General features: G+C 56.7%; 1 protein-coding gene across 1 annotated transcript in view; it reads left to right on the top strand.

Moving 5' to 3' along the window:
* LOC115948103 (phosphatidylinositol 3-kinase regulatory subunit alpha-like) overlaps window positions 1-8,309 on the top strand; it is a 13,354-nt gene extending 5,045 nt beyond the window's left edge. The window contains exons 4-7 of the mRNA XM_031058672.1: window positions 4,428-4,559; window positions 7,392-7,593; window positions 7,958-8,043; window positions 8,209-8,309. Coding sequence (XP_030914532.1) covers window positions 4,428-4,559; window positions 7,392-7,593; window positions 7,958-8,043; window positions 8,209-8,309 — 521 coding nt within the window. The remainder of the gene's footprint in view (window positions 1-4,427; window positions 4,560-7,391; window positions 7,594-7,957; window positions 8,044-8,208) is intronic.
* The last annotated feature ends 6,331 nt before the right edge of the window (window positions 8,310-14,640 follow it).

Genomic DNA, 14,640 nt, shown 5'->3' with positions numbered 1-14,640 from the left:
AAGGGGTCGGGGGGTGAGGAGCGGCTTGGGGGGGTCTCACGCCGCTGCCCCCGTCACCACGGTGTGGATGCGCGGGGAGGGAGCGCATCCCCATCCTCATCCCTGAGAGGGCACAGGGGATCGGAGGCCCCCAAGGGCTCTGGTTTCCCCTGGGCAAGCTCATTCCACCAGGATGACTTTCCTCTCGAGCGTGAGGCGCCCCGGTGCCTGCGGCACTGCTTTTTATTTATACCTGCAGTGGAAATAAACCCCGTGTCGTCAGAGCCTGGCGAGAAGCATGAGCTCATCTCTTATATTTGGTGGTGATGAAAGAAGGGTAAATAAACGGCAGCAGCAGAGACATCCCTGCCAGACCCATCAGGGAGAACTGGGGGTGAGTTTTTGCCATCCCCTTCCATAGCAGCTGGGAAAACTGAGGAAGGGGATTGCCTTAGGGAAGGTGAGGTGGGGGAAGGCAGTCTCAGTGGGCCCCCTCAAAGGGGATCCCAGCACTCCTACCCTGGCTGAGTGCAAGCCAGGTACGCTGGGGTGAAGCCCAGCTGGGAGAGTGTCTGGAGCTGGCAGGAGCTCCTGTGCATGGGCAGGGGGTGTCCTGGCAGCTGCCAAGTCGCCAGCACAAGGTACCAGCAGGCTGGCTGGGAGATGTTACAATGATGCTGAGTCAAAGCTGGGAAATACTCCCTGATTCGGTGCACAGTTTCCCAGTAAACCCTCACTGTGGGATGCCCAGGAGCTCGAGTGCCTGCTCAGCATCCGTGCGGATGGGAACATACAGCCCCCACAACTGGACAGCAAGGACATCTCTCTAGCACCCACTGACAACTAAAACTAAAAGGTCTGGAAGGAGTAGGGAAACTCCCAGGCTGGTATTTCAGTCATCCCCAGGGTGGTTTGGGTGCCCCTCTGTCACAGGGACCACACACCTGAGAGCATCTCACTGCAGCAGCGCTCGGTGGCCAAGGTCCAGCTCAGCCTGCTGGACTCCCTGAGGGGAGAGGGGCCCTGGGTGCTGGGCAGGGCCTGCACCCTGTCACCCACGAGCTGCTCAGGGCTGTGGGAGCAGCGTCACCTGTGGCCACATGCAGGGGACAGCTGGTTACCAGGACCTGCTCAAGCCTCTCCTTCAGAACAGCCGCCACTTCCCCCCCTGCCCCTGTGGCTAAACATCCTCCTCATTTACCGAAACTCAGCCTTACTCACGCCTCCCGGGCCGGCTGCAGCTGCGGGAGAGCTCCTGGAGTTTCCTGCCCAGCCTGACTCAGCCCAAAGCTCCAGCACCTTTCTGCCTCCGCTGGGATGTGGGGTCTGGAATCCTAGTGGGAGGAGGCTGGGAGCTCTTCCCTCTGGTCATCCCACGTACCCTGTTCCCAGTCCAAAATTTATTCCTGCTTTTCACCCCTCCATGGGCAAGGCATGCTAGCCACTGGTCCCCAGATGCTTGCTCTGCCAGCAGGTCAGCAAGCAGGTTGTGTGTTGGAGGGGGTTGGCATGGGGTCGAGGTTGGGGTTTTGGGGTGTTTTCCTTCTATTTGTGGCAGGCAGATGGAATCCCTCCGTCATTCCTCCATCATTCCCCTGGGGAAAGGATGGGAACATCTGGAGAGCAGCAGGAGAGCATTGACTCATCCTGCAGCTTCATTAACTTCTTATAGCTGGTTATCATTTCCCTCAGATAAGAAGAGAGCAGCATCCGTGGGGTCAGGCCGGTGGTAATTGTCTGGGAAGGCTCCGGGGTTAACCCTTCCCCCGCTGCCGGCTGAGCCTCCCCGAGCTGCCGGGGCACAGCCGGTGCTGGGGGACAGCTCAGAGCATCCCCGTTGTGCTCTCAGCGTGATGGGGAGCCCAGCTCACCAGGGCAGCCCCTGGGGCAGGAGGAGAACTCCTCCTGGGGCAGGAGGATGCCACTGCATTTCCAGGAGGACAGGGATAACAGGCTAATGGCTACTTCTAGTCGCAGTGCCACGGAGAACAGAGAACGGTGTCAGCAATCAGTCTCTGTCAGCGCCGTGTGAATCCCCCTGCTCTCCCCATCGCGCCTCTCTCTGGGTGTAAAGATGTTTTTTGAATCTCGCTTTGAAACCGGCTGAGCCTTCCCTTTGAACACCCCCCCAGGCTCATGCCTAACGAGGCAAACAAGCTAATTAGGCCACGGTGGAGCCCGGGGCTGATCGCCTGGGGCCAGCGCCCGGCAGGGCCCCTTCCCTGCGCAGGAACAGCTTGTGGCTGCTCTCCTCAATCCGTGCCAGCATCCTTAAGGCGAGTGGCAGGTCCCTGCAGAAAGCCTCGTGGCAGGCGGGAAGGGCTTTGGGGTTTGCTCAGTGCATTCCAGTGATGGGAGAAGCTCTCTGCAGCGCAATGAGACCCTGGGACCCCCCAGCAGCATCCCTGGGTTTTAGCCATGCACTGTGAGCGTTCAGCCAAAAACAGGTGTTGGAGCATCTTGTGGGATCCCTGACCCCACTCTCCTCCACCTGCCCAGCTCAAGACAACCTGCCAGCTCACAGCTCCAGGGGAACTGCTACCAAACATGGGGAACTGGCCGTCATGCCTCCACAAAGCCTGGCAGAAATAACCCTTCTGGCCAGCCAAGGAGGGCCAGAAGTGTGGCTGGGAGATGGGAGCATGAACACGGACCAGAATGGGGCCAGGGTGCAGCTGGCACAGCCCTGCCCACCTCGACGATGCCAAGGGCAGATGCTGTGACTTCCTGGGGTGCCAGAAGGGCAGCACCCCGTTTGCCCTGGGTCACATTTGGTCACGCTGGATGGCTCATGGTGGCATCTGTCCCGGCTGTCCCCAGGCTGCCCCGGGACTCAGCTCCCAGCTGCTGACAATGAGGTAGCGTCTCCAATGGCTGGGTTAAAGGCTTCCCTTCAGGCATTGGCCAATCTGTTTTCTCTCCGTCTGGGAGCCAAATGGAAGGCACTGGCCATAAGGGACCCACTGCAGCTCGGTGTTCCCACGCAGGCAGGCAGGCTCCCAGGCTGCCTGGTGCACAGCAGGGACACTCCAACCAGAGGAGATCAAGGTCAAGGTGCTCAAAAACAGCTTCTCCCAGCTGCTCCCCATCCCAGCCCTTCTGAATGTGTGCCTCTAAAGCCTTGTCCTAGGAAAGAGGGTTGCTCCCCTCTTTTGGGTTTATTGCCCCAGAAGGAAGCACAGCTGGAGTGGTTGGAGGTTCACAACGTTTTCTGCTGGAAGATGCTGGGCTGGGAGATGGAGCATCTCCCAAAATGGCTCCAATTTCAGTGAAGCTGCATTGGGGGGGTAAAGATCCAGTGAGCAGAGTGGAAGGGGGCTCAGAGCCTGCTCTGAGCAAGCCCACACTCTTCTGTGTCATTCCAGGCAATTTGGGGCCTGACACAGCATCTTTAAGAAAATTACTTTTTTTTCTTTTTTTTTTTAATTAATCATTACAAACCATCTCAAATAAGTTCATTTTTTAAATTATTCCCAACCTCCTGTACCCCTCACCCTCCAAATCCTCCAAGAAGAAGAATTTCAAAATATTGCATTTGGGTCCAGTTTGAACCAAAGCCAGATTTTGAAACCTTCAGATCTTTGCAAAAGGCACCATCACCCTCCAGACAGCCACCACCCAGCCCAGCCAGGATGGGAGACCTCCAAGACAAACACATGAGGCAATACCAAAGGATGCTGAAAGGCTTCTTCCCCCTGGACCATGGTGAAGCAATGTCCCTGTGCTGGCCTGGTCGTGGGGCTCAGACAGCCACATCCCACCCTCTGACTCCTGACAGGCCATGGGACATTTCTGCTCCCAGCACTGCCTCTGTCCTGATCCCAGGACCCCTGGGCCCCTGAGCCCAGGCTGTGTGGCCTCCTGGGCTTTCCCCCATTCCTGGAGCATCCTTCACCACTGCCCCAGGGCAGCCACCTTTCAGGCCTGGGAGAAGTGATGCCAATTGGGGCACATTCATAGCATTTTGGGATTACTGGGGGTCACATGGGCCTTTAGCAACTTGAATTGTCTGGGAACCATAACCCCATTCCACGGATGCCTTCTCCAAGCAGGTCCTGCTGGGCTGGGGTTGGCACATGGCACCTGGCCCTGACAACTGGAAGGTTCCTGGGGCAGTTCTCAGTTGCTCAGTCCCCTGCAGTGGGACCCCAGTGGGATGGTGAGGCTCCCTGTCCCATGCACTGGATGTACAGTTGACTCAGAGCAGAGATGCTGCCTCGTGCTCTCCTTGGGCACGTGGAACTCGGGGTCAGTGGAAATTGGGACAGGAATATTTGCTGGGTGAGTGGTGGCAGTGAAATCATGCACTGCCCCACTGGGGAGAGGGGGGCATGGGCACAGAAATCAGCCCCCGTGTCTGCAGGAAGGCCCTTAGGGAGGAAGAGCTCCGAGCTCTGTGCCAGAGGGAAGAACCATGGGCTCAGGGCTCCCTGTGTCTCTCTCCCCAGATGCCTCAGCTGTGGACATGGACCTGTACGAGGCCCAGACACTGGCAGATGCCCTGAAGTGGTACCTCCAGGAGCTCCCCACACCCCTCATCCCTCCAGCTCTCTACAGTGACTTGGTCCACATGGCTCAAGGTAAGCACACATGGGCTGCCCCCACACCTGGAACCTCTGTGAAGCTGGAGAAACTTTGGGAAGCCCCTAAAAAGGCTTTCCAGCATCTCCAGGGTGGCTCTGACCCCATTCCCCTGCCCAACACTGCACTAAGGGCAGATTTTAAGAAAGGCCATTGGGAACATCACCTGTGCTGGAGCAGCACAGCATCATCTGGGAGATGCTCTGGGAAAGAAGGGAGATCCAGGGGGCTGCTTTTCCCCCACCACAGCGTGGTCTTCTCCCTCTGCAGTGCCTGGAGGAGGAGGTGCTGCCTGCCAGGACAGGCAGCTGCCAAGGCTGGGTGATGCTGGCCCCAGAAGAAAGTGTTATTATAATATTTTGGCTCTGCTGCCTGGGAATTTTTTCCTATAATCTCATTAACTCCTGGTTTTATATGGGCACAAAAAATTCTCAGCTTTTTCAGCTTAGTGCCATTAGGAAGTGCCTTTAGATCCCTGCAAGCTTTTCAGGCTCTGTGCAAATGTAAGAGACCATCAAGGTTTTGGTTTTATTTGATTTCTTTTCAAATAAACAGAGCAGGGCTCATACCTGGGTCAGCAGAGCCCATGGTCCATCCCAACAGTGGGGCCAGACCAAAACCCATCTCAAGTGAGTCCTCACAGAGCCACTCAACCCCTCCCAGCCTGAGGGCCCGTGGCCATCACCAGGCACACAGCAAACCCTTGCCCACTGTGTTCAACAGGACCTGAACCTCTTGCTGCTTGTGAAACCAGGATTTCTTCCCCTTCCACAGCAGCTCTCATCTCACTAGCAGTTGCTGCAGTTCCCTCCATCCCTGAGCATCACCTCCCCATCCTAAGCCAGATTAGTGCTTGGGCAGATCATATTCTTGGCTGCCTTAAGAGGCACTAAAAGATCACCAGTACCCAGACCAGTGTGGCCTTTCCTGCCATGTCCTGATGGGAAAAGGCCACGGGCTCTTTGTGGCCTCCAGTGAGACAAAAGGGGTGCAGGGAGAAGGTGAGGGATAACTCACACCCCATCCTCCCTGCCCTGTGCTGAGACACAGAGCCAGAAGAAATACCCCTGGGGCTGGTGGCACAGAGAAGCTGCCTTCCCCTCACCCGTCAGAGGAGAAATCAAAGGCTGCCTCCCTTCCAAGGATAAAAACGCAATTAGGAAGCAATTAGCTGGGTTGCCTCGTTAAGCAACTTCAAAGGGAAGCGCCTTTCCCTGCAGCCTGTGCTGCAGCGGGCTCTGCTCCTGGCACAACAGGGGCAGGAGGAGGAGGGGGCAGGATGGTGGAGAAACCAATGGGAAGAGGATTTCTCTGGGGCTTAAGAGAAAAAATTAAAATGTAAGTCTTTGAGGAGACAGTGCTGGGCTTTGGCAGCCTGCCCTGCAAGGCTCCTCTGCCCTGCTTGAGGCTGAGAGCTGGGAAAGCAGCAAGATGACCACCTTCAAAAGGAAGGGAAAAACATCCTCAAATTCCCCCTTTGGCTGTAAGCCTTCTCCTGCAGGATCCTCTAGGCGCAAAAAGGTGCAAAAAATGCAGGAAGTGTGGCAGGGGAGGCCCTGGAGCAAAGCTAAACGTCCCTCAGGAGCAGTTTCTTGGCTACAAGGGCTCACCAACACCCCATCGCCAACACAGCTGGGTTGCAGACCTGCTTTGGAGGGGATCCCAGACCCCTGCCCCTCCGGCTCTGGTGCACCCTGGCTCCAAGGATGGATGTCAGGAGCTGGCTGGGCACTGGCCAAGCCTCAGTCCTGGTGCAAAGAGCCGCGGGGAGCTGAGTCAGCCCCCAGCCGAGCTGGGCTTTGAAGGCGGCTGAGAGCAGCCCAGCCCTGGGGACTTCCCTGTCCCCAGCAGATAAAAGGGCTGGGACAAGGCAGGAATAGAGGATGGCTGGAGAGTGGCTGTTTCCTGTGCCTGGGGCAGCATCGCAGTCCCAGGGCACTGAGCTCACAGCTCACAAGACCCGGGAGCCCCGGCCAAATCTGCCACAGGGCACTGGGGACATGGTGGGAGCTCGTGGGCTGTGGGCTGCTCAGGGCACCCGTGACAGTGGTTTTGGCAGCACCTCTGTGATGTGCAATGCCATTGTCTGATTTTACCCATATGGGCAATTGCAGTATCACTGGAAGCAGCTGCACCCCAGTCAGCTCTCCCTGTGCTGTGTTTCATGGGGAGTGAGACCATGATGCAGGGGGCTGCAGGAGCCTCACTGCAGCCCCACCTGCAGCCCAAGTGCACATTATTTTTTCTTCCTAAAAACCCTTTTCCCTCCCAGCTCACTGTTTCTGCAGGGGAAGGCTGAGCCTTTAAAATCAGCGGATCTTCAAGCTGGTGACCATTTTCCCACCTCTGCTTTGTTCTGCCTTTATTATGGCTTTCCTGTGCACCATAGAATGTTCTCCATTCGAGCAGCAGTGAGGGATTTTGAGGTGCAGCCCCTACCAGGTGAGCAGCTCAGCCCTCTGAGCTCCCTCCTTGGATGTGCTGACACAAGGAATGTGCTAAAGGCACCTGACAACCTGATCTGGGGTGGTGTGAGTGGGTAAATGGGGCACGCCAACCCCAGAAAGAAGTGGCCAAGACCCTGAATAAATAATCCCTGCAGACCCTGGGATATCCATGAGTCCCATGGCCTGTCTAAAAAGGGATGGGCTGTAAAGAAATAGTGTTGGGAGAGGTTGAGGTCAGGATTTTTGGGTCTCTAGGAGCAGTAGAGAAGTACCACAGCACATGCCCTGTGTGCTGGTAGGTGCTGAGCTCCCATGAGAGGCACGGCGATGCCCTGACCTCCCAAACTGACCTTTTTTTTTTTTCCTGTGTCCCCTCTGCTACAGAGACCCCAGGCCTGGAGGAGTGTGGCCAGCGAGCCAGAGCCCTGCTGGCCCCCCCAGCCCTGCCCCAGCCCCAGGCACTGCTCCTGCGCCAGCTCGCCCGCCACTTCTGTCGCCTGTGCCAGGGCAGCCCCCGCAGCCGCCCCTCGCCCCGGCTCCTCGGGGAGCTCTTCGGGGAGCTGCTGCTGCGCCCTGGGGCGGCCAGGTGAGTTCCCCTGCCGTGCACGGGACAGGGAGGGTGAGAGGAGGGTGCCCATGGACAGGCTGCTCCCAACCAAGCTGGTTCTGCTGTATGACAGCCCAGCAGTGCCCCAGGCAGAGTGTTCTCCGTAGGGGGAGGCCAGATGTGGAAGCTGCCATTCCAGCTGTGGTGCCCAGACATCACACCCGTGCCCACAGTGAGCAGGCACAATGCACACACTGGGATTCACAGCATTGCCTCAGTCCCACAGCAATGCCTTAGTCCCACAGCAGACCCACTGGGTAGCTGACTGCTGTTCCAGGGAGCTGGGGGTCTCCAGGGAGGTGGAACTGCTGGTGTCCTCACACCCCTCTCCTTCTCCTCCCAGCACCGAGGCAGGCCCTGAGCTCCGTGCAAGGATCCTCGAGTCCTTCATCATGGCCAGCGAGGTGGCAGAGCTGCCAGCAGCTCCTGGTAAGAGACATCTGGCTGGAGGGGGGACAGCGGGGATGGCATTCAGAGCAGTGACAGCAGCACGTCATGGGGCAGTTTCAGTGATGAGGAGGTGCTTCTTTCCCTGTGGCAGTGCCCAGGCCATGCTGGCTTCCTGCCCCATTTCCCTCTTTCCTTTCTCCTCAGAGACACTCATTTGGGGCCATTTCTTGCAGCCCCTCAGAAGGTTCACAGATGTTTTCTGGCTTCACATCTCTGTCATTGCTGTCTGGTCCCTGGGTTTGTGATGCAAACAGGTTCTGGTCCCTCACCTTGGGGGCTTGGTATGAGCTGGGGGCTCTTGGTGGGGGGCTAGTGTGCAGCTTGTTTCAGAGAACAGGGATCTGGATATAATCTGGGAGGCAAAAAAATAGCAGCATGACCATAAAATGGCAGGATGGTACTTGCTACAAGATCCAATCAGGGTTTATGATTTTTTGACTTGCATTTAGTCCCCATGTGTGCAGAATCACCCTGCATCCACTGCTGCTCCCCGGCAGGGCATCCCAGGGTGGGGATAAGGACAGGCACTTGCTCCCCACCTCTCCATGCATGGACAGCAGTCAGGAGAGTGGCTTTTTCTGCAGATGTTAGTGAGCTTCACCCCCAGGGCTGCTGTCCTGCCCCTCTCATTGCCAACACCAGTGTTTGTCTCCAGCACCTCCTCACTCTTTTGCTCTGCTGCCACCTTCTCTTGCTGTGTCACTCTTGCTGGGTGGCAGCTTGTGATCCCATCACTGTCCAAAGTGAAGCCCGTGCTCCCTGTGCCCTCTGCAGCACTCCAAGGATTGGGGCAACTGGTCAATCCAAGTAGTGATGTACATGGGAGGGTGCTCAGGGGAGCACAAACCTCAGACCTGGAGTGTAGCGGTAAGGGGTGACTTGGTTTCAAAGAATACAGCACGGCAACCTAACTCCCTCATGGGTCACTCGGGCCAGTGACACACGCAGACACTAATGTGGTGGACGGTCAAAGGCCTTTAATGTTACAGTTCAGGGGGTTTTATAGATAGGGCTTCTCTACGTCAGGAAAGGGGTCGTACGATGCTTAGCAAGCAGTCGAAGTTACTGGTATTTCTATGTTAGAGGGGGTACAAGTTTGGCTACATTCCAAGGGTGATTGTTATCGGGGACAGAGGGGGGAGAGAGGTTTCTGCATCTCCGCGTGACATCCCGATATCTTGCGAAACGCCTGTCCCTGCCTGCTACACTGGAGGACCACAGAGACCCATTCTTGTGGGATCCCATCTCCAGGCTGTCACTGAGACCCATCTATTCCCCCACACTGAGCTGCCTGGATGCCTGAGAGGCACAATTGCTTCCAGCTCTCCTGCTTGGAGATATCTTGGCGCTGGCCCCAGTGAATCCTGTTGGTTTGTGATGTCTCTGGGTCCTTGTCACCACCCTGCCTCCCTGGGGGATGGCCAGGCCAGGCTGGATTACGACTCTTAATATTTCTCATAAATCAGCCCTTTCAGACCTGTCATCTCATTTATTGCTCTCCCCCAAGCTCACACCCATGAGTTTGTCAGGATGCATCTGTCTCTTCCACCTGCTGATCCAGCTGATGGGCAGCTGCAGCCCAGCAGTCCCTGGGGTCACTGCTGCCGTCCCCAGACTTTGTAATGTCAACCGTGTCACCACCCCAAACTGAGGAGAGGGCTTGGGCAGGATCTTGAGGTCCTCATCCCCTTTCTGAGGCAACACAAGAGTAGGGCAGGACACAGGACACCTGGACTCGCTGTGGGACTTCAGGCAAGTCCTGCCACCTCCCCTCTCTTTGTACCTAAAAGCAAGGATATTATTACTTGGCTGTCATCACATTAGGATGTTGGGAAGCTTAATTAAATGCCTGCAAAGCGATTTTGAGAGCTGTGGATGAAAGGGGCTATATATAAAGTGCAAAGAATTATTATTAGTGGTGCGGTCCAGGTCCTGCTCCTGCTCCCATCAGCCTGGCCCCACTTCCCCGCATCCCGGCACCAGGATTATTTCTGTGTGTGTGTGGAGTTGTGGTTTTATAATTATACATGTAAAATAGCTATAAATACCCTGCAATAACACGGGTGTGTGTGTGCCTAGCACAGGAATAGGAGTCAGTAGCTGACATAAGGAAACCGTGGTGTGACCTCATTCTGACTCATGTAAATATACCTCATGTGAGGGGGCAGCTGGGGGGCTTGGGGCTGCTTGGGGCTGCAGGGACAGTGGCCTCCTTGGCATGGAGAGGTTTGGGGAGAGATCTGAAGCTCTCTGCTGATTCCAGGGAGGCTCCTGCAGGGCCAGGATCCTTCCTCTCCCATGTCTCCTGGGACTGATAGGGGAGTTTTTGAATTAAAATCTTAAAGAATAAAAATGTGAATTATGGAATTTGGTTTCTGGAGGGGCTTCTCTGGGTGAGCTTGCTGTTGTTGGGTTTGCAGCAACCCTTCCTCCAGGCGCTGCTCCTGGGGGCCTCTTTAGCTGCCCATTTTATGAGCTGCAAAGGAGAAAATGGGTTTGTGATGGCTCCTGAAAGCTATTCCTAGGATGCAGCACTGGGGTCATGCTGGAGGCACTGGTTTGCATAGGGCCCTGCTCTGGTTTGCATAGGGCAATGCCACAGAGCCTGGGGGCAAGTGACTGCATTCAGGCCACCTCACTGTGCTCTCCAGTGAGTCCCCAGCACTGGGCAGACACCCCAGGGGGAGATTTCTCAGCCCCATGGGGGCCCAGGCGGGCACAGAGAGCTCACAGCAGGATCCCAGTGTCTGGGAATGACTGTTTCCCGAGCAGGGTGAGGGGGCAGGGGAAGGCAAAGGGAAGGAGTGATGCAAATACCAGCTCAGCTGAAGGAAGATGACTTCATCTCCTTTTCCTCTCCTGGTGCTATTTATAGTCACTTTAATTTACTCCCCTTTGCTTTATTATCTCTCCAACAAGCCGTTAGCCCTCAGACAGCAGGATGCCTTTACTCACCATGCAGCCAAAGAGTTCTGAAAAAAACCCTCAACCCACCACCAAAAAAACCTGAAAGTGGGGGCAGGAGGCACAGCAAGGCGGCAGAGCTCTTGGGCAGGAGCCTCACTGTCCTGCGACGTAGATTTCTGGAAAAAACCAGAGGATTTTTGGCTCCTTTTGGAGAAAGGAGTGAGAACTGGGCAAGGAAGATGTCGCCTACCTCCCTCAGAGCAGCGGCTGGAGGGATCAGGACCCGTGGTGCCAGGTCCTCACCCTAGGACAAGGGCCACTGTTTTGCTGGACCCTGCTGAGGCAGACACCCTCTGCTTCCCCCCAGGGAGCCCCAGCCCTGCCCTGCTTCACGTGGGGCAGCGGTATCACGCCAGGATATGGGGATCAGCACCACCCCAGGTGCCTTGAAAACATTTTCCCAACAAGCAGGTTTGGCAGCCCTGCGCCATGGGGAAACTGAAGAACAGCCTCCCCATGGAATCGCCCTTCCAGTGGCTTCAAAATCCAGTCCCTGGGAAGGTTGGTGCCCAGGTGCCCAGCCCCAAGATTAGCTCTGTGGCACCCCATCCCCAGGGCTCAGCGTGGCAGTGGTGGGTGACAATCCCGTGAACATCCTGTGATGTGACACTCTGGGCACTGCCCAGCCCAAGCCCCAGCAGGCACCTCTGGGACAGCATCAACGCTGAGCAGGACTGCCGTGTTAAGCCAAATTAGAAGGATCTGGCTTTGAAGTTTTTAATTAACTTTCTCCCTGCTTGCTTTCTTCTGGATCCAAGGGAAAAGCCCAGCCTCCCCACTCTCCCCAGCTGATGTGGCACGGGGGAGGTTGCAGACTTGGATGAGCAGGGGGGTCAGGAGGGAGCAGGAGGCATTGAATGTAATCCAGCAGAGAGGGTGCAGCTGGGGGCTGTGTCCAGGTGCTGCCCTGGCTCCCCAGAAGCATCCCTGCACAACCACGAGCATCCTCCCACCTGGCTGGGCACATGGGCCACAGGGAACCTCAAATTTTCATTACCCCTTGGTGTTTCATCCCCTCAGAGCTGCTGGTGTGGGTTAAAAATAACCGTGAGAAAACCCAACCAAAACCCTGGGTGGAGAGCAGCATGAAGAAGCCATGGCTGAGTGGTCCCCTGTGCCAAAACACCTCGTTCTGCCTCCCCAAATCTGCAAATAATACAGAGGAAACAAATTAACGCTGGGGAAGGGGAGGAAAAAGAGCCAGAGCCGAGCTAGCAACATGAGGTAGAGAAAGTGGCTAAAAATAACAGATCCCTGAAGGCATGGGGAGGAACATGACGGGGATCCACACTCCTGCCATCCCAAAAGGCAGCCTTGTGCCTTCCCAGCTGCTCCTCATAACACAGCCCTGCCCGGTGAATCCAGAGAGGGAAAAGCCTCCGGGAAGGGTGGCAGTGGGGAGGTGAGAGGTGCAGAGCTGTGCCATGGAGCCAGGAGTGATGCTCCCACCTTCAGCAGAGCATGGCGGTCCCCCAAGCACCCAGGGTGCCCAGGTGGGAGGGAGCTGCAGCCTGACCCACTTGCAGGCAGCCGGCGGGCAGTGGGATGCTGCTGGGAGACCCAGGGGTGCTGCCTCCAGGCTAATTTTAGCCTGTGTTCAATTAATCATGGAGCAGGAGGGGATCGCAGCAAGCCCAGCCTTCGCCAGTGCCTCCCCTTTCCACCCGTGTGCTGCTGCAGGGTTTGGAGGAGCAGGGGCCAGGCATTCCCTGATCCTGTGGGTTTGGGCTGAGGAACTAAGAGAGACCCTGTGCCGCAGTCCTCTTCCTCCAGTCAGCTTTAAGAGGCTGGAGCAGCCCTGGGAAGGATGTTATCTCCTCATGCCTCAGTTTCCCCCCTGTGGCTGGCACTGGTGACCTTTGCTGTGGAATTTCTCAGGTTGCCTGTACAGCTCTGAGCAGGCATTTTCCTGGCATGTCAGAGCTCTGGAATGCCTCCCTGGGATGGAGAGCAGTGACCCCCAGCAAAGGATGTCTCAGCCAGCCCAGACCTCTGCTGCATGCCCTAAAGGCAGCCCCTTTCCTGGGACTCACCAGCTCTGGTGTGTAAAGTTGGGGCAGGAACAGCTGCTCGGAGACAGGCAGCTTTCCCAGCACAAAGGAGAGAGCCTGGAAATGCTTTTGGGGTACAGCATGAGAGCCCTGTGGTCCTGCTCTCCCCACAGCCCAGCTTCACTGGTCCCCATGTCAAAAGCACAGCATGGTCCAGCCCTCCCCCATGACAGAGGGAATGGCTCCTGACGGAAACAGGGCTCGGCTGGGATTGAAACCTTTTTCCTGCCTGCGCTGCATGGCCAGAGCTGATAAGGCCTGGATAACCCCAAGCATTGTGTGTTCTGCCGGCCCATGACCCGCCAGTGTGAGAGGAAACGCTGCTGCTCGGCCAGCCAGGATCCAGGGGGAGACTGTGTGCTGGTGGTGGGGTGCTGGAGTGCCCTGCTGTCTGGCCAGCCTGCTTTCCCTTTGGCCAGTGTATGAAGTTTTGGGATGGCTCTGTCAGATTGGTGCCAGCCCAGGTTGCTGTGTCAGCACACAGAGAGCTGACTGGCTCTCAGCAGTGTGGTCATGAAAAAAGCTGCCAGCGTGAAAAACCTGGGGGTTCAGGGTGATTGTCTGGCACAGGCAGGGTTTGATTGTCGGGCACAGGCCCTTGGGATTTGCAATCCATCCTCTTGGGATGTTGCTTTGAACCTGGGACACCTCTGCGTGTCCCAGAGGCCAGGCTGGCTGAGCAAAACCTCACCAACCCAGAGGGAGCCACCAGCTTTGCTGTCCCACAGTGGTGAGGGCTGGCTGGCTCCCTGTGCCGGCTGCTGGCCAAGCCAGACTGCGGGAATGTGTGTGCCAGCGCGCGTGTCCTCCCGGCTCCTGCCCTCAAACGCTGTCTGGGCTGGCGTCACCCTTTCTGCCGCAGCCTCTGCCTAAACACCACGGGCAGCTTCACAAAAGAAGATGAGGAGGGTGACAAAGCGCCAGCCATGCCACCAGCCACAGCTGATTGTCCAGCTTGGCACCAAAGCCAGAAGCATCTTTGACTGTGCAGTGGCATTTCCATCCCCTGCTTCCTGCCTGGCAGCAGGTCCCCCTGCTGCCCTTTTGGCCAGGAGATGCCAGAAAAGGGCAATGCTTCCCATGGGGAATTTCGTGCTAGAGTAGGGAAGCCGATCCCACTGTGATCCCACCAGAACCCCTGGACCCTGCCTCCCTCGAGAGCAGGCTCAGTTCCAAAGGGGTGGGAGGAGGCATGCTACCCAGCACAGACACATGAGCAGCTCTGGGGAAAGGCAGGATTTGTGCTTCCAGGAGGGAAAATGAGTCACAGGGGGATGACAGGGCTGTGCCAGCAGCGCAGCGCGGGACTGGGGTAAGTGGTGGCTGTCGGCTGCCATCCGGGAGGTCAGGCAGAAATGCTCTTACAGGCCTTGCCTGGCTTTAAAATCTATTAACGTCATTTTGCTGTTGGAGCCGAGAGCCGTACAGGCAGCACAAACGTTCGGGCACGGCTCAGATCAGAGCAGGATTTCAATTACAGTAATCAAAGGTGACACAGATAAGAAACCCCTGGTCTATGGAGCCACGACAGCTGTCCTCTGGCTCCAACCAGCACCCA

The sequence above is a fragment of the Geospiza fortis genome, unplaced genomic scaffold, assembly GCF_000277835.1.
Source record: "Geospiza fortis unplaced genomic scaffold, GeoFor_1.0 scaffold333, whole genome shotgun sequence".
NCBI classification, from domain to species: domain Eukaryota; kingdom Metazoa; phylum Chordata; class Aves; order Passeriformes; family Thraupidae; genus Geospiza; species Geospiza fortis.
The sequence above is the reverse complement of the archived record's forward strand: the minus strand, read 5'-3'. Positions and strand labels throughout refer to the sequence as shown.